The sequence below is a fragment of the Helicoverpa armigera genome, chromosome 9 (assembly GCF_030705265.1).
Source record: "Helicoverpa armigera isolate CAAS_96S chromosome 9, ASM3070526v1, whole genome shotgun sequence".
Classification (NCBI taxonomy): Eukaryota; Metazoa; Arthropoda; class Insecta; order Lepidoptera; family Noctuidae; genus Helicoverpa; species Helicoverpa armigera.
The window spans coordinates 444,905-464,912 of record NC_087128.1 but is presented as its reverse complement, the minus strand read 5'-3'; the positions used below and the strand labels follow the sequence as shown (position 1 = coordinate 464,912).

Sequence of the window (20,008 nt, the reverse complement as noted above, 5' to 3'; positions counted from 1 at the left end):
AATCCTTTATAGAATCTTGTTTCAGGTACCGTTGCCAACTTGATCTAGAGACTATTATATTTAAAATAGTGTTTAAATAAAGTTCTAAGTGTTTTAAAGTGATTAAGTGCCTACCTTTAACGATGGCTAGAATGTTTTTGCTTAAATCTTTATTAGAAGAAGCTCATGCTTTAGATAATTTAGAAAAGCGTCAACAATCTGCTAGAATTCGTAGTTTATCTTTATTAACTCGCGATGATGACTATGTGAGCATATATAGATTGTCAAAGGAGCTAATTGACCAACTGGAGTCTGATTTACTGCCCCTGATAAAGCCCACAAAACGTCGAGGCAAAGGACTTACAACTCGTGTAAAAGTAAGTATTGACACAGTTTATAGTTGAAAAATTGTAATCAAGCACACAATAATAAGAAAAACACTTAGTTCTTAATAAGGAGTATTCCCTTTATGTGGTTTCCGCCAGCTGATATGTTTTCAAAAGACTCTGTACTTCAGTTATAATATTGGTATTCTCTTAAGCATGAAAATAACCAAATTGGTCTCAATTTTGTTTTCACTAAATCCAGATAAAGTAGGTATTACATTTTTTATTGATTTATTGTTTCACAGATACTATGTACTTTATCATTCTTGGCTAGTGGCGGTTACCAGAAGGTTATTAAAGAGGGCATCAGAACTTATTTATCGCAACCGTCTGCATCTCGTTGCATAAATGAAGTAGTGGAAGCTCTGAACAATCCGGCCGTAGTAAAAAAATATATAAGGTTTCCTCAAAATCAGCAAGAAAGGCAAATTGGCGCTGTCAGTATTTTTTTTCGTAGGGTAAGCATAGATTATATTCACAGCACGAATTTAGAGATTTCTGTTTATTTTATACTTAAAAGCTGCCTCAAATTCCTTACAATAACAAATTATAACTAAAACATCATATTTAGCTAAAATTCTGTGTCAAAACTGATAAAATTAAAAACTGATTAATCTCGGTTGACATTTTGTCGAGTGGGTATAATAAAACAAACGGGGTGAGCTAAATAAAACCGTTTAAATATCTCGTAATGTTGAAACTGATTGTAATTTTTAGGAAAGCTCTTTCATTATATCTAGCCGAATATAAGAAATGGCAATAAAAGTTGATAATGATCTGTAAAATCTGATTTTTTATGCAATAAATTGTGAAAAAGTGCCCATCCCTCCCCTACCTCCCCTAAAGTATGAAATGACATTACGAATCGAAGTGAAATGCGAGTTGTTGATCGAGTTTTATAGAATCGCAGTACAGGAGAAAAACCTGCAAAATATTACCTAAATAAACATAGTTACAACAACATCAGCCCGGTCCATTAATTATCTACTGAAATGGATACAACTGATGATACAAATAACCTATTAAAAGCTTTCCCCTGGACCCTGGGTCCGGCCACTTTACCCTCTCTTTGGACTCACAAGAAGTGGTAGCTCTAGTGATGTCCTCCTTGCCGATTATCGGCTACGGGGGCTATTCTCATGTAAAGAGATTAGCCAACTACGCAGGACACACTATAGTGCACAAGGATTTGAGCAGACATAAGTGCACTCATTGTATATCCGGATGGGACGGTAATCCGACACAACCGGAGAGAGATCAAGCGCAGTAGTAAGGTAAGGTATTGTGAATTAACAGGGTTTTCGGGGCCTAAAAAATGAGTTTACGATTCCCTCATCCGTGGGCCGTTGCTATTGGCTACTGTCTCCTATATGATATGTGGTAGTTACCTGTACATGGTGGCGCGGTGGTTCCTGGTGGCGGCGGCGTCGGCCTGCTCGATGAGCTGCGCCAGCGCGCGCGCCTGCTCGCTCAGCGTCAGCAGCTCCAGCTCCTCGCGCCCCAGCTTGTACTGCAGCTCCGCTTGCTGGATGCGCGTGTCAATGTTGCTGCGGAGGAGATAGCCATGATAGAATGGAAGGTAGAAGACCGCTTTTGCTTGTGTAAATTTTAATGTCGTGCAGCTGTAGCCCTATGTAGCCATAAAAATAAATGCAGTAACTACCATACATATGTAGGTACTAGCACTGCCATTTGTCCGATTTGCCAGTTGTCTTCAACGACTTACTCAGTGACATGGGTCTTCTCGAGCCTTCTCCTCAACTCCTGGATGTTCGCCTTCCTGGCGTCCAGGTCAGCTCGCACGGCGTTGGCGCGCTCATCCAGGGCTCTTCGCTCCTCCGCCGATAGGGCTGATGCTTGCTCCTCGTGGCTGCTGGCGCGCGATGCAGTAGGAGACGCCAGGCGGGCCGCGCTTAGAGATGCACTCAGCTGCTTTTTTAGGCTGTTGAGAAGAAGGGGTTAGGATGTACTTGAAGAGGAGTGAAAATTAGATTGTATTGTGTTCATAGCATTTGAAAAGAGGCTACTACTTTTGAATATAACTTGTACCTTTGTATAAGGGTATCCTTGTCAGTGAGGGCGGTGCGGAGTGCGTCTAACTCGCGCGTGACGTCACGGGCGCCCGCGCTCCGTCGCCGGGACCCCGCCAGCGACACTTCGATACTCGCCATCTATGTAAAAACACTACTTATATATGTTATGGACCATGTGATTAATTCGGGCATTATTTATAATGCCCGAGCATTATGAATAATGTCTAGCTTTATCGGGCCAAGTGATTAATAACTACCTTAACTTAATTATTTATCACATTGTACGGGCATTATTATATTGCTACATGATAGTTGGGCAATTTGATAATAAAGCTATATTTTATGCGGTGCGAGGGTGGCAGTTGTTCTAATAAATAAATCCTGTTACTTGCTACATATTTTATGATTATTGTTTTAAATTATATGTTATATTTTAATGGGAAATTATAAGTCTAGCCACAAAATTATTAATTGGACAATTGTCATCCAATTTACTAACTCCGCCTCGTTTTTCTTGACCTCATTCTTCTTGGCTCGTTTTTTTTTATGGTAGAATTTAATTTGGATTCAAAACATTGTATTAAAAATTGAACTTAGTGACGAAAACGAGTCGCTGCAAAACCGACTCCACGTAGTCTTGTCTGCCCTACCCCTAGAGTGCAATTCAAAACCGTGTAGGCGCGGAGGGGCGAGGCGGCCTGAAGCTGCGGTGGTGAGCGTGAAAACCATCTGCGACGATAAGCTCGCATGGGACCGCCGGAGCCGTGACAGAAGCCATGCTTGCTGCATGTTGCATGCTTACTTCCATGCTGGGTCAATTGATATGTGATGTGTTATATTTTAAACGTACTGAGTAAAAAAATTAAACGCTAAATAAATATATTTTATGATATCATTTAAGGCAGAAGTCCTTCATAATTAATCCAAATCATGAGGCTGATTATTTAAGTGGTTTAATATTTAGTTTATTTTAAGTTAAATGTCAATAACAATAAAAAAAATGAAATTAAATATGTTTATATTACTTTGCCCAAAAGGTCACGGGCAATATGTATAGTGCCCGGTCAATTTGATTATTTGAATAATTATTATCAAATTGCACTCTCATATTGGGCATTTTTCATAATGACCGGGCATTATGTATACTGCCCAATTTATCACTTGGTCCATAACATATACACTGGAAAATGGTTGTCTCTACATAGTCGTAGTATGTTTAATGAATGTATGCCTGCTGCGTATAATCTGTATATGTGTGTTTAAGAATAGTCTATTAAGACATCCTGCAAGAAATCGAAGTGCATTCCGCGCTTAAACAAACAAACTGTTATTCCTTAATTATGAAGCTGTCCATTGTCTAGGCATGAGCTAAAATATGCCTACAACTGAGCCTTCCTGCCACTTTCCGCCATAAAGCAGTAACCGTCGCCAACTCCCATAACTTGGGTAAGACATGCAGGCAAACAAATGTCGGCGCGGTACGTACGACTTACGTTTATTTGTTCAGTCATTCAACACATTTTATGTGCAGACTGTACATCATTCGGCTTCAGCGACTTAATTAAACAGACTCGCTAACTTATGTTTAAATTGAATGTCTAAGTTACCTCCAAGTTGGAAGTCGTTCGTCTATGTTAATTGAGAGGTTTCTTTACTATGACTTTATTTCCAGATTATTTATTTGGGTCATGAATGACACTAAAATGGATAGACAGACTTTACCGTTAAGTTGTTTTATGTTTTCATAATTATTTTGAAGTTAATTGCTGGGACTTGTCACTACAGATAGTTTATTTGGATAGTAAATTAAGCACATTCTTGACTCTTCGTTAACGAACTTTCGTATAACGTTAGTAATGTTGTGTTATCCGTCGTCATACAACATTTAATGTGAAGATAAACATCATTTTAATGTCTTTTGGTAAAGCAGGGACATTAAGTCGTCGTTACATAGTTATTTTATATTTCAGTTTAGCTTTAATTTAATACTTGTAAAGCCACTGCCAGTTTTCCTATTAAAACTTTAAAGTAGGTAGTACAAAGGTCTGGCTCGTTGGAGTCGTACGGCCACTTCCTGCGCACGCGCACGCTTCGTTCCACACGGCGGACTTTGTTTCAAGTGTGAGACAGACAAAGACTTGACAGCTTATTTTAAAATAAAATAGAAGAGTGCTTTGATCTGCGAGCTATATTTACTACTTGGCAGTTATCATGTAGCTTTAATCGATGCACTTAAACCATAAGCATATTGCTGTGAATATCAATCACAAATAAATCTCTGTTATAAATCTTAGACTAACTGGATAACATGTAAAGGAATGTGACCATGTGGGTACAGGAACACAAGAAGCTGAAGGAAAATTGTTCTATCTCCCTTTCTCTGACAAAATCACACAAATATGCAGACATACAAATGTATACATCTGTTTTACTGCATCCCTAAGCATCTGTTATTAGCTCCACGTTATCACACCTCAGCATTTTATAGTCCTTAGATTATACAGCTCCCTGGGGAGATTTCAATAACAACTACTTGTGTTAGATGATGAAGATCATCTGCCGGTGGGAATGTGCGCAGATCACGCGTCAGATTAGCGCAGACACACGCATGCGCACAACGATCTCGCACCGATTAATGCTAAGGACTGCGTGCACGCATTGGGACCTGATATGAATTTTGAACCTTTGTAAGACAAGAAGCGGGTTAGTTATAAGATTTCTTTATTCATTGATTTGGTTGTTGGGCCTTGTGAAGGTTAAGTTAGCTCTTGACGTTATTTAAAGTTTAAATAAAATAAATAGTAACTATGAATATTTTTCAATTATAACAGAAATGTATACAGGTTACTATCAAGTTACTATCGTTGTGACTGTTGCGGGGAAATAGAACGTGCAAGTACACGTACCCACCGCACTATAAAAGGAGGCATTTGTTTACAGTTTATTTCCCCACAACACGCAAGTTGCTTCCTTAGATGCGTGTCTATATTTACAGCACAGGTTATATTTATAGCCGGCGACCACGGAGTTCCCAGCCATTGTGCGCCGGCGCACCGCAACTGTACGCCGCCCTTTTTTCTCACAAATTACCGGCTCATATGATACAGTGCCTTCGATAAGCAGATCTTCGCTACGATTGAATATTGTATGAAGAAGTTGGGACATCCAGGCCATTGTTTTTATGTAGGGTAATGAACTTGATGTGTGCTGTTAGAAATTCTTAATCGTAAGATTTTCCGAAGATAAGAAAGGGAAGTTTTGTAATGTAATTTGGCGTTTTGTAAAGCTTTGCGAAACTTACTGAATCGACTAGATAATCATGATTTATTCAAAGAATAGGCAAGAGCTTTTATTGATGCTATAATGATGTCCTCAAAGATATATTTGACATTAATATAGGTAATTTAATACATTTTCCTTGTACTTGAGTTACAAAACACATTAAAATATGAACACTAAAAAATAAATAAAGTTGATACTAATTCAATAAATGTCGGGCGCGAAATCGATACCGGATTATAATGAATCGAGTATAATCGATTGTGGACAAAAAGCTGCGTCTGCGCAGGCCGCGCATCGCATAACTAATTGAATAATTGAAAGCGAGCCGACCTGATACCATGGTGGGCTTCAAGTACAGATAAAAAATAAATATGATGTGACCGCCTAAGAAACCAAAAGGATGTAAAAATCTTGGCTTTTAATCAAGGAGATTTGTCAATCTTTTACTGTGGTATAATTCCATATGTTTAAGTACAAAAGCTTTCACCTTTAGCACTGGAACAGGTAAAAGTATTTCCTACTGACTACTACCATCTGATCACATAAGCTATATTGACAATCTCGATAGCACCACATTCCTGACATTAACATCATAGGGATTAAATTACCGCCCACTATTTCAGTTAAACATCCACTACAAAAACAACCACTATCTCTATCACTCTCTTTGCTATCATTTAAAAGAGAAAGGGATAGCAGATAGTCGTCTCAATGACAGTCAGATGCGACGATAAAATGCAAACACTATTGCTGACAATAAATTGGCGAGTAATTGCATATGCGGGCAAACGGAGTAAGTAATGATGAACGGAGATGCCATAATGCATGTGGGTCAGGCGCCTTTTTCTAGGTCAAATACGGTGTGGTCTAGTACTGTCAGTTACGATTGAACTAAGGAGGCGTTGGGGTTCTTTGAGACATCTATGAACGATTTTTGGTATTTCAAAAAAAGACGGGGTCCAGAGAAGGTGTGAACGGACGGAGACAGTAACGTTCCTCATCCCTCGCACACTCGTATTTTGGTGCGCTATTTTCTTAGGATATTTTCCGTTATGGCACCTCCACTAGTCATTTTGTTCTCCATGTGCGAGCCTGTGATTATACATGCATGCATGCATGCGAGCTCCCTTAATGCGAGATTACTATGATACTCGAACGAATGCTGATTGTATGTCTGTCTGTTTGTTCGTTTGTTTTTTTTGGTGCAGATGTAATGTTTGGGAGTGAAGATGTTGTGTGCAGTTAAGTCGTATGCAACTGTCTAGAATAATGAGTAACATTATGCAGGTATTTGTTTTAATGTGGTTTCTATATTGGAAAAATATAACTGAATAAAAAGTGACTGCCACTTTCAAATTAAATATTTACATGAAATATTTTATCTGCTTTCTGAATGTGGCATTGTCTGCTCGTATTACAAATTGAGGTAACTTTGGCGGGATTATATTATTAATGTTTCACGAAATTAATTATTGTTCGTGCCAAATGTCATCCAAATCGGTAATTGTCTGGTGATAGGTAACTAGCCCTTTTGGTTAGAAAAATATAAACAGGATGTTGAATAATAACATTTGTGAGTGTATGTTAGTATCGCATTGCAGATCGCCAGAGCTTAATTTCACAGCAGTTGTAATTAATGCTACAGCTTTATATTCCACTGTAGCCATCAATATCCTCGCACACGCCGGCGGGCGCGCAGTCAGCACCAGTCCTCGTCACTTTCATTACAAGGATGCGAGCATCATGCGCCGGCGATTACAAAGCCTCCGCCCCGCCTACACTGCAGGCTGTATGTAAGTTCTGTTTGTCCCCGAGGCGGTTAATAATATGTATCTACTATTTGTACAGGTGCACTTTTACGATCGCGGCTAATATTATAGAGTAGGTTTTTAAAATGATTACAATTCTCCTTCTTATCGAAGGTTTAATAATAGTCCTGAACCACCTGACTGCCTCCGAAGTGGATTTGTTTAATCAGTTGTCTATTGAGGATTCGGGAACGCCAGCTTAACGTGTCGTCACGGACACAGAAGTATCACACCGTTACTTCAAGACTCCGGGCTGCTTTCTAAAAGATTTTAAAATCCACAAAGCTATTTGGTCGAACCTAGAAATCGAACTTTGCTACCAGTGCGACTATTTAGTACATTTTATATACCTGAAGCTGCATTCCTTTCTCAATTCCAATGCTATCTTGTATGTTCTACATTTCCTAACACAGTACCTGTTACCCCTATACAATATAACTCCTAACTTCCCTACTAGTCGTAGTGCGTGTTAATCAGCCGATCTTAATTACCCGCTAATCAGCCCACAGCGCCGCGCCGTGTATCAGCCGCGTCGTGTCGCGCGTGTCGCGCGTGTCGTCCTGTCGCACGCACGACTAATTGTCGCAACTGTCTGTAGGTAGGTGATAGTGTACTAGTGTCTAAGGCAGTAACATGGTGTAAATGTGTCCTTAGTAAAGTATAATGGTGGTAGAAACATGATTTAAATTTATATTATTATAATTAAAGGGAGTGCAGTGTGTGGTTTTATGTAATTAATAAGTTTAAAGAATGAATGACCAATTTCAAAAATTCTTACAATATGTGAATACGTTGCGACAAGGAAGAGGTACAGGAATCGTTTTTGGTTGTCTTAATTTAGATATTTTGGGGATAAAAATAAACGTATTGTGTTTCATCTTAGCCCTTATAAAGAAAAATTCAATTTATCTTAGAGCCAAACCTAATACACGCTTCAAGTACGAATTGAACGACGCCGTACTATGTAAGCATATAAACCCTTATGAAAAGTAACTAACTTCCCGATCTATTCATCACTATAACCGGCATATCAATTATAATTACTTGAACATTCAATAAATTAAACACACGTATAATCCCTTACACGTGGATACCGTATGAACCCCACATCGCTCCGGGAAGCTGTATGTATGTATGTGTAGATGCAAATCATGCGCAATGCCATGCAACGAGCGGTGGCCGACACTCGATAAATCCAAGCAGTTAATATTAATCCTAACGTTTATCTTACGGATGCTGCCTGGTGACGCTATCTGTCAGCGAATTCAATTATTTGTTGAGAGCTACATTAGTTATAAGTTTAATTGATCTTCATACGCATTTCCGAACCACTGATCCCGGATAGAAATCCTAAATAAACATGTATCCATTATCAAGTTACTACTTAATATAAATGCAACAAACCCCGCAATTATTAATATCTATGAAATGTTTAATCTGCTTTAAATTAAACAATTTATGTCTTCCTATGAAATCACTTTGTAATTACCACGCGAGCCAGCCGCGTGCGTTGATGTCTTTTGTACGACGCAACGGAAATTGAATGAAAGTTTCAACTTCTACTGATTAAAGCGGTTTTAATCACTATGTATTTATTACATATAGCTCGTATATGTATATGTGGCTTTCTCAGATGTGTGAAAGTGTTCTAAGCATCGATGCAGTCCAGTAGCTGCTATAATTACTATATTTTATAGAGTCATGGACCATAATTTCTTCGCTGTTAATGTTATGGGTTTTTCTGAGCATATTTGTGTATATATTGTGGCTATTTTCTCTAATTGAATCAAGTCGTAAATTACTCAAAGATGTAACTTTAGTTTTATTGGCTTTGACGCTACATGCGCTTCGCTTACTTCGCAAAAAGTAGTATGCCATCCGTGAACAACAATTTCAGTTGGTCTATTTTGCACAACACAAAAAAGTCTAGCAATTAAAATTTGAAAGAGAAAGAAGCTAAAAATAACTAAAATTAAGGAAATGAAGATTCTTATTTCTATTAATTTTGTAATGTAAGCTAGTTTAGTGATGACGTAAGTCTGGCCTGCTCTACATACGCTTCCGGCGTGAGAGTGCAGGGGTCACTGACCTTGGCCTCCAGGCTCTCGAGGTTGGCGACGCCGCCCGCCTCCAGGGTTTGCTGAAACAAACGTACATTATTTAGTTTTGTTACATAGGTAAGACATAAAAGGCATTGCAGTTTATATGTCACATGATATATAGGACGAAAGTAAGTATTTTCGTTGTTTTTAAATTCATTGAATTTCGGGGAAAATTATCCATTTCAATAATGATTTAAATATCCAAAATATGACTACACAACTTGGACATGTGTCAATATACTCGTATATAGACAGTAAATTGGTCTGGGTTCATACTGATGAATAAAAACTGGAACATAATGGACATAAATCACTATATTGTATACTATACTACACTGTATTGTAGGTGTTTTTACATTTTAAGGAGAAACGATGATGCCTATGTCGACTTTTTTTCTGCATTTAAACCGTTAAATACTCCTCAAACTCAGTTAAAAAGTTTAAGAAAAATCCTTTTCATGAATCAGCAGCATGAATTATTCGACTAAACATATCGTGCAGCCAGGACGCCAGCTGGCTGATACTCGTATGTATAATGTATGACGCCGCCACTCGAGCTGATCACGATCAATGCGCGCGCGCACGTGTGCCCTAAAACTGCGAGGTATTTACAGAAGAGCTAGTTTATACGACTGTAGAACGAGGTGTGGGTTATTTTTTTTTTTGCCAGTATCAGATGTAATGATTATATCGTTCTTTTTAAACTAAATAACAGCCAATAATGGTGATACTTAAATTCTCTTTGAAAAATATTTCAGGTGTTAAAGTGCAGGGAATTAAACTGCTGCAATGTAGCAAGATCCAACCAACATTGAGTTTAGATATTTATTCACGAGAGTATGTGTGAGCTATTATTTATGTGTATAGTGCACATTTATATGCTCTCTTTGTATGACCTTGCAACTATACGTATACGGAAGCAAAATATCTATATTTTATTGATTTATTTAATATCTTTAAAGATAGATTTATTTGCAAAATCAGAGTAGAGTCGTTTTTCTGCATGTTATTGATACATCCGATCTTATAACGGTGATTATTTGCATATCTTCCTGCAGAAGGGTGCGGGGGGAGGTACACTACATAGCGGGAAGAAGGCGTGATGTCGAGAAATATTTAGGTAAAGGAGAATGCATGGTTGAGCTTATGATGTTGTTCGATGAGGCCGTTAGGAATAACTCATTGTATTTATATGAAGGTAAAATACTGTTATGCCATAAATGTATTTCCAGCGCTTTTAATGTCAATAATTGTTTGCAAAATGTGGTCATGTAACTGTTAAGCGCTGTAAGGAACACCATGCCATTATTTTAAAGGAATAATGCTAAGTTTAATAAAATATAATTATGAGATATGAAATTATCAATAAAATAATTGTGGAGTCCATCGAATAGGTTTCAGCTGTACCCGATTATATATTTACGCTTCAATGACGTACTATTATCAATAGATATACAGGTATATATTTAATCTATCTAATTATCCTTCACGTTCCCCTCCCCCGTGCCACAGTTAGCACTATTAGCTTGGCTGCACAACTGTCGGCGCACGCGCTTCATTATGAAGATTATCAGCCGCACTGCCTGACAGATGGCAGGTCAGGTTATACTGTTAGCGGGTAGCGAGAAGGATGAGCATAGCTAAGTTTTATAGAATTGGAACTTCGTATTAATTGTAGCGTAGCGTATTCAGCCTTGTGAAACTTGTGAATCAAAATCACTTTCATAAAGTTACATAGAACTAGAATACCGCAGTATCATAACTTTACTTAAAGTGCAATTAATTTGACGTTTCATAAGAGCCTGCAAAGGCCTACTTGAAATAAAAACAATTTGATTTTGATTTTGAAAGAAACATAGTTCAGTCTGACTGAGTGCAATGACAATTTTAACGTTGTCATTTCATTAACCATCCCATGTCCTGATGAACCGATATCCCCTGTTCTCAGAATGACACAAGGATGACTTATATACTGTCCTTAGGATAACACAGGGATGATCAAATTCGAAAATCGCTGCCCACTACCAGTGAGACCAACTCCTCACCAGCGCATGCGCACGCCGCTTTGCGGCTTTCTATTTCACATCGCGCATCGCCGTCAGATTTCACGTGAGCAGCGCATTGTTCACCCCCTGACGCGCTGCTCAGGATCCCATACTTTATGGCGCAGCCTTTTATAGCTCTCCTAAATAAAATACCGGCTTGTACTGGCTGGAGGCTTCGGCGGTTAATGCGTGTCTCTCTTTGTGAGAGAATAGAAGGGTTTTTGTAGTTTGGTTTAGAAATGCTTGAAGGGATAATCACAGGATAGGAAAGGACATAGGACAGGATAGGAAAGGAAGGAGGATTAAAAAAGTAATTGGTAAGTCTGTGGCATAGGTTGATTAGAGACAAGTTTTATTTTTAGCGCGTAGTGTCTGAAATACTAAATTAGTTGTCCCTTGATAAAAACTGTTCAGATTTTAAGCACATTTTCTCAGACTTTCTACAGAAGACGATCAATTTGGCTTGAACAATTTTTTGGGTTATTACGAAATTATGCGCTCTCTCTCAGTGTTAATTATAGAGCACATTAATAAGTCACACTAATAAGCTCGTTGAGTACTTCCTTCTTCGTAGATTTTCTTACGTAAATAATAAGAAAGTTTGTTTATTTTGGATTTGTAACATATTATTAAGGCCGATGTTATTTCACAACCGGTCATGCTTGCGTAAGGCCGTGTGACAAGTCTCCATTAACTGATTAAATTAAATTAACATTTCATTAATAACTAGATGAACTATAAAATGAGTGATAAGTGTTACGCCTGTGATATTTCTCTGTGCGGACTAAAAGAATCAACGGTACTTTAAACTCCAAGAGGATTACTGACTAATTCATATTCATGAGACCTAAAAACCAGGAATTAAAATTATTTCAATTTGCATTAATTGTCAGTTTGCTAAAGCACAAATTATCCCTATTTACAGCTAAACAGGCTTCCTACATCGGTTGTGGAGCGCGACGGCACATTTGCTTGAAGTTTCACGTTACACTTGCTTTCATAAACACGGCGATAATTACAGTGAGGAGCAGAGACGCTTGTCCCGCGGTGTAATGTAAGTAATTTACCTGTTAGGTGTCACAACACACCTCACGGGTGGTCCTTATTTGTACTAGAACAACCATTAATAATGTTGTAAGTGGTATAGTGTAGTAATCAGACTGTCACTGCTAATACTACGTTGGTTAAAGTAAAGAAAGAAAATTACACATATCTAAGTTAGGGTGAATATTATTTACTTTTTAAAATTAGTTGGCAAGCAAACTGGATGAAGATACACTTGATAAGCTGACAAATTCAGTTCAATTGTTTTTTTTAGAATGAATAATCCCAACTTCAAGTTGAAAATAACATTTTCAACTTCGACTTCAAACCACTACTTCTAATCGTCAAACGGTTTCCCGCACATGTGCCATACTATGATGATTGACACAGTCTATTTATTTCATATTTACAGATCACGCGGCATCCGAGAGGAATGTTAATTGGCGTCCAGCACGGTGGACGTTTCCCTCATATTCTCCGAAACATTTGAAGAATCGCGCTCGCTTCCGGATCTAAACGATACTTACACCATTAAAGACTTTGTTTTTTAATTCCGTAATGAGATTTTTTCTCGTGTAATGAGTTTAGAAATCGTGCGCTTATAAGGTAAATGTTTAACGAAGTATGTTTGGTTTGAAGTTAATGATCAATCATGAGCATTGCCTTCGGAACAGTCATGAGTGCGGCGTTGTGTGAAATACTTGCTGTACTTGTGTCATTGGATGTGGAATTGGTTTATAGCTTAAGTAATGCAGTTACTTATCCCGTAGTATTATTCAAGTAGTCAGGCCGAAATTGGTGAGCACATGTAGAAAATACAACTATAGTATTTAACATTTTATGAAGCCTTTCAATGGTTCGTTAGTCATGCAGTTGCTTATGCTGAACTAATTTAGTCAATTCCGAAACTGATGGCCTAACTCTTTTGTATGTAATGTCGAAGAGCTTGAAAATTCGAACTCAAAATAACTATAACTTAATCACCACATCAACTATGACATTGGAAACATCTAGAAATACAAACTCAAGTAAAAATAAAATCTCTAGTTAGTCTATCAAAGAGCCGAGCTATCACTGTAATTCAGGCAGTTAACAACTAATAGCACAGTAATGGCGGAGGAAGCTGCGATCTAAGACAAACACCGCCAGCACTCAGTGACGGACAGACGGACACGCCCACACCTCGCATGTTAGTAGAACAACATGGTCTAGTTGTGTAAGTGTTGCCAAGTTATATTGAGCATTATGTGACAGTGAACAGTGTGAAGTTACGGGTAAGAGTTCATTTTGCAGTCTTTGTTCGCAGTGGACTAATTTTGGTTGTTGTAAGATAATTAGGATTATGGTCTTCAAAACAATTTAGGATTTGTATGGTAGAGTATTCATAAATAAAGAATAATGAATTACGCAATAATAAAGACAAGAAAAAATACTTCTGGTGGTTTATAATGTCTGTGGTCCAAAGAAAATATTTTTTAAAAATTATATTTTAAAAATTGTGAAGGGTTGAAACTCTGATTGATGCATTTATCTCCCTAAACTTTATTTTACATTAAATATAAATTAACTTTAAAGTATTAAAGGGGGAAATACAAAGTATCAAAAAAATTATCCGCATCGCTGTCAGCGGGGATCGTGCCCAAAAGGCAGGCTGCATTGCCACGCTGGATGGCAATGCATATCCTTTGGCCGAAGTATAGGCCAGCATTTATCTTAACTATTCATATCCAATATCTAAGATCGTCTTATCTCTTCACCACAATGTGGTGCTCCACTCACATCACCGCTGATATCCAAGCTTTACACAATTAATCACCGACTGAACGTGATGTATGATCTCGACACATTTGCAACACGCGCGTGGGCGCTACATGCACTGCGTATGCGCATTGTGACGGACAACTAGGGGTGATCAGTTACACTTACTTGATATGGAAAGCTTGTAAAATAAGAATCTTAAGTTAAAGCGGTTAAATAATATAATTAGCCTATAATTTCATAGATAGATATAGATATAACTAAGTGTACTGTAGATAAACAATTAATTGACGTTATTATGACAAAGCTATTATGTGCCTTGTAATGGAGTGATATCAGATTGCAATTGCCGGTTTAGCTTTATTTACATTCTTCAGCCTTGTCTACAATTATATGCATTTATAAACTGTATGTATTTTATTTTATAAGCAACAGGATAATTGCATTATTAATAAAACATTTTATAACTATGATTTATTGCACACTAGCCGACTAGTCTACGTCCTGAGTTAACTTTATTGCCTACCGGACAGGGTCTCATCTATTTTCATACAAAAATAATGTAAATGACATCAGCCGTTTATTGAAGAACACATACAAAAATCACAATGTTTAATTAATTGGATACATCTTGACTAATCTTGAGAATTATGAAGGTTGATGTAAAGGTGCTCTTAATGATTTCCAGATTGTTTATATGTTAATAAAGAATAGACGATTCTATAAAACTTTTTATTTATCCGTATTAAATGTGCTCTCAGACCTTACCTAGTAGCTGGTGGCACCCCTAGCCGCCTGAGTCAGCATCAGTTTGCGATTGCAGCATGATTACACGGTGTAAACAAGCCATTAGTGCTGTTAAGCTGTTAGAGCTGTCCGGGGGCGATAGCTTTAATTACTACTCGCGGTACGAAGCCACAAATCTCTGGCTTTATCGCCTCTCCTAAGCGGTGCCTCTCACCGAGGAAGTTAGAGGCATCATCAAGGAAATTGCCGTACTTAGACGATATTATGACGAACTTTTTATGTTACCTATCGTAAAATTAAATGTCCATTTATGTTATGCAGAATTAAATACCATAAACTTTAAATATTCTGGCAAAAATAACCTACAACAGGATGTATATTCATGTCATGATGACGATTACAATTTGTCGATGTAATGCAACATAACAAGTCCTATAATTTGCTCTATTGTGCATCGGGCATGATCCAACTGCACATACGTATAAACTGACAACCTGGCTGCACTTGCACAAAGGATTAATTGCAAATAATATAATGCAACGGATATTATGAACGGTAATGCAAAAAGCCGCGCCGCGTGAGAGTGGCCTCAGGGTATGTAGCGAGTATGCTGGAGTGCTAATCTGACTTGATTTATTTGTATAATTCGTAAGTAATGTAACAATGCCTTTGGGTAATTAAAGTAATGTTAAACGAAAGGCTTCAAGAATAATACACTGTTTATCAATCGATTTTGAAGCCTATACCGATCTCATGAATGACATTACAAACAAAATCCAACAATGATCAGCTGAAAGTGAGAGTGTGTACACAATGATGCGCGTACACAAGCCGCGTCATCACGTGCGCGGGCGCCTGTCGGCACTCGTCATTGTAGTCATTCATACTGTTGTGACTATTGTATTGTTGTTATGTGACATCGAGTAAGCTGTTATGACAACGGACAACCGTTCAATGTCAACGCTGTGTAGATTTGTCGTTTGTTTTATTAGTAACTGATACGCAACAGTAATTAGAAACAAATGACGAAGACAATACAGAACAAGGAAAATTTTACCTATTTGTAATGAAACAGATAGCAAAAAAGAAATCGGAAAGATGGTCTTCAAAAAATTGCGCCACGATGAACTCCTGATACATTATTTGAGGCCATACCTTACCTAAGTCTACATATTATTGTAGATAATACAACAGCCATTCATTTGTAGTGCACAACCGAGCACACTACTCGAATAGCAATACAATACACTAGTATTACAAAACCCCGTATCAAATCCCTTACGAGCGGAGTAGCCGTCAATAGATCGTTTAGTAACCGCTCATAATACCGAAGGGAGTTTATTGTTCCACTTTCATTTGACAGGCAGACCCGTCGGACAGTACTAGCACATGACGGACGATCTTGATTGCACTGACGGCTGTTGTTAGACGTACTTTAGAGAGTTTCTGTTCTGTTGTGGAAGAATGATCTGGTGCAAAAGTATTGAAAGTGCCTATTGTAGAGGCTGACAAGAAAAGAATACGTTACGGCATTAGGTATCATTTTGTCGTAGCATTTTCAAAATTATGGAACAACGAAGGCTGGACAGCAAGGAAGCTGTGACTCAGCTCAAAATCTATATAAATAAAAATGAATTGTTGTTCGTTAGTCTGATTAAAACTCGAGAACGGCTGGGCCGATTGAGCTGATTTTGGTTTTAAAATGTTTGTAGAGGTCCAGGGAAGGTTTGAACGATACGAAGTTCGCGGGATCAGCTAGTAAAGAATAAAAAATGATCCCCGAAATATGTTAATTTACTTACTACTTAAAATAAATAAATACTAAAAGTATTTACTTAAAAAGTTACTTAAATCTTTAGTAAGAATCCTGAAGATCTTGATTTGGATATCTATTACACGAGATTCATTGCTAGAAAGGTCGTATATTCTGCAACCCAGTGATTCCAAGGGGTATAGAGTTGCCTGGCTAACTGGGTCGAGGAGTTAGATAGGCAGTCACAATAATTATACTCGCCTGTTTGCGGACTGACTGTATTAGTTGGGAAAGGCCAGGTAGATGATGACGCTAGAAAGGTCATAGGAGCATCCAGGCAAAACTAATCATTAGTTCATCATTACGAAGCTAATGCTAGGTAAGTACAGCATCATCACAATACCCTCATTTAAACAATCAAAGCGCAGTTGTGTAGCACAAAGCCCGCGGTCGGTACGGTCCGAGCCGTCAATTACGTCGATGCGATCGCGGCGCGCGCGCCGGGGGCGTGCACCGTGCGCCTACGCACCACAGACACAATACACGCCACTACGTACTTGCGTATAGAAGGACCATTCTTTAGGTAACAAAGCCTTACTGTACAGGTACACTTCATAAACGCCTACAAGATAATAAATTATACGCTGCCGATATTACTTTTCTAAAGTACCTACATCACAAATAAGAAAATTATGGCTAAATATAAAGTGTTTGGGTGTAGCAAAGTTTTCAGAAACCTTTAAAAATGAGTTTCAGAGTCTGCTTAACAGAATCAAATATTCTTCAGACAAGCATTGCAAACTATTTCATTTGTATTTCTGATTCATCTCCTGTGTATCGCAGTGTTCATTAGGCTAACGGAACAGACCCTGAGTTGGAGCTCAAATTATGGAGAACCTGAAGCGCCTTATTGCAGGCTTGGTTAGCAATGCAAGGAGTAGCGTAATTAAAAGTAATAGGGTCCTTTGGTAACCAATTAGTTCTTCATTGTAAGAGTTTAGGGAAAACGCCAATATCTTTTACCGTTGATCTCTAACACTTTTGGCTTCAACAAAAATAAATATCATGACATGACGAGTTTCGTATCTAAGCTCCTTCCCGTACAGGACTTCGCTTATGAGAAGAACCCCTGGTTGCGCTATCAGGTTGTACAAAGACTGAATTTATGATTAGGTACTGAAGTGGTTTAAATAAAGGCAAAATAAAGGAAAATTCATTTAGTTACTAAAGCATGGTACTCACCAGCGACGCGGAGCGCTGCTGCTTGTTGAGGTCATGCTGGCTGCGCGAGCGCTCCTCCCCCGCGTCAGAGAACTGCCCCGACTTGCGACTGCGAGATACAAACATTACCATTAGTTAAGAGATCATTATAAGTGTAAAAAAATGGTCCGGTTATTTACTAAATCGGAATATTTTCAATTGACATCAATTATACGTATTGAGAATCTCAATTAAAGCACTAAGCCGCAAAACTTCATACAAGTACTTTGTATAAAGATAAAACCCTTAAAATATGAACATCCATTAATATCCACAATTTTGTATCTCCTTTGTTTATATAATTTTAAATATCCGTTCATATAGGTAGACGGATATCATCGAAGGTTACATTGAATTGATACTGTGTATATTTGGTTCCGCATCAAACCAAGATTTTCAGCAAAGTTTTAATGATTTATTTTGTAGCTACAATAACTATGTGACATATGAACGTAACGTATAAGATATCACAGCCTCACATTTAGATTACAATCTGTTGCAGAGCCTTGAGCTCGCAACTCTGTTACAAGTTACAATTACAATATTCAAGATTAATGTCATACCGACTTAGATTTAGTATCATGCGAGTGATGATATATGATTTTATTGAAAGCCACAGGTATAGAAATAATGTAGAATGGCACACGCCTCTTGTTACACAATGGATACTGATTTTTAAACAAAAAGTCATTCATTATTTTTGTTTCTATTGTTTTGCTTGTCGTACCTACGTGATACATGTTTTCATTATTTCAAGAAACGTAGGTATGTATGTCAGGCAAACAGGTTTATTATTTAGTGACTGTCTTTATTATTATATTAAAAAAATACGATAAGACGCAAGGTTAAGTGAATTATTATAAGTATACTTTTTTATGTTTGACAATGTTTTTTTTTTGCTTTTCATGCTCGTAAATTAAGAACTGAATTTCCAAATATTTTGTAGCACATAACTTAATGACGCTGAGAAAATCCAGTTTTTCATACAAACAATTATAAAGTTACGACAGACATGTAAATAAGTAACGTCTATTATGGGAGTTCTCGCAAACAGTTACGTTTCTCACCGTTGACAGTTTTACGAAGTTTCTTATATTTTATGATGGGATTTGACATTAACTGTTTGTCTTTTGTTCATGACTATTATAATTAGCTTTTATTTGTTTTTGTAGTTACTATATAGAAAACAGTATGTTGAGTAAAAGAAGAGGAGTGGGTACCTGTAGATAGTTTTGGTTATGTTTTTTTTGTTATTAAACTGTGCCGCAGACCAGGGTCCGTGCTTCTGGTAAAATACATTAAATTAATTATTTTTTACGTATTTAATTTAGCTAAAGGGAATTCGTAAATAACTTAATTGCAAAAATAACTGAGTGCCACAATATAATGTTTGATTTGATTTACATAAACAATTAAACAAATCCCTAAATTACAGGTAACTCATGAAACATCCCGCACAATCGTATCAATTTCATGTAATTGTATATAATGCACTGGCAGTTCAGATTAAGACATTTAAAGGAATTCAATATAATTTGTGTGTAATTACAACAATAACATTCGTTTATGTGTTACACATATCCTGAAGAGGCCTGTATTTAACTGAATAAATAGACGTGTTTGAATAAATTTGCATGATTTATGGCCACTTTAGACGTTATGTTCGATTATTAAAATAACACTTGATTGATTGATACCAATCACAAATGTTTCGATTTCTTATAGCAGCTTTATTTTTCGACTGGACGCGGTGTTTTCGGAAACAAGCAATAAAACAATTGCTTAATAGGTAAGTAAAGTGGAGCAATCAC

General features: G+C 37.5%; 1 protein-coding gene across 1 annotated transcript in view; it reads right to left on the bottom strand.

Annotated features, from left to right (window-relative positions):
- The window catches only part of Sprt (sprite), a 73,534-nt gene that overhangs the window by 24,116 nt on the left and 29,410 nt on the right, over positions 1-20,008 (bottom strand). Inside the window, exons 3-7 of the mRNA XM_064036381.1 lie at positions 18,180-18,267; positions 9,578-9,628; positions 2,415-2,536; positions 2,092-2,307; positions 1,754-1,912 (exon numbers count right to left, since the gene is read on the bottom strand). Of these exons, the coding sequence (XP_063892451.1) occupies positions 1,754-1,912; positions 2,092-2,307; positions 2,415-2,536; positions 9,578-9,628; positions 18,180-18,267 (636 nt within the window). The remainder of the gene's footprint in view (positions 1-1,753; positions 1,913-2,091; positions 2,308-2,414; positions 2,537-9,577; positions 9,629-18,179; positions 18,268-20,008) is intronic.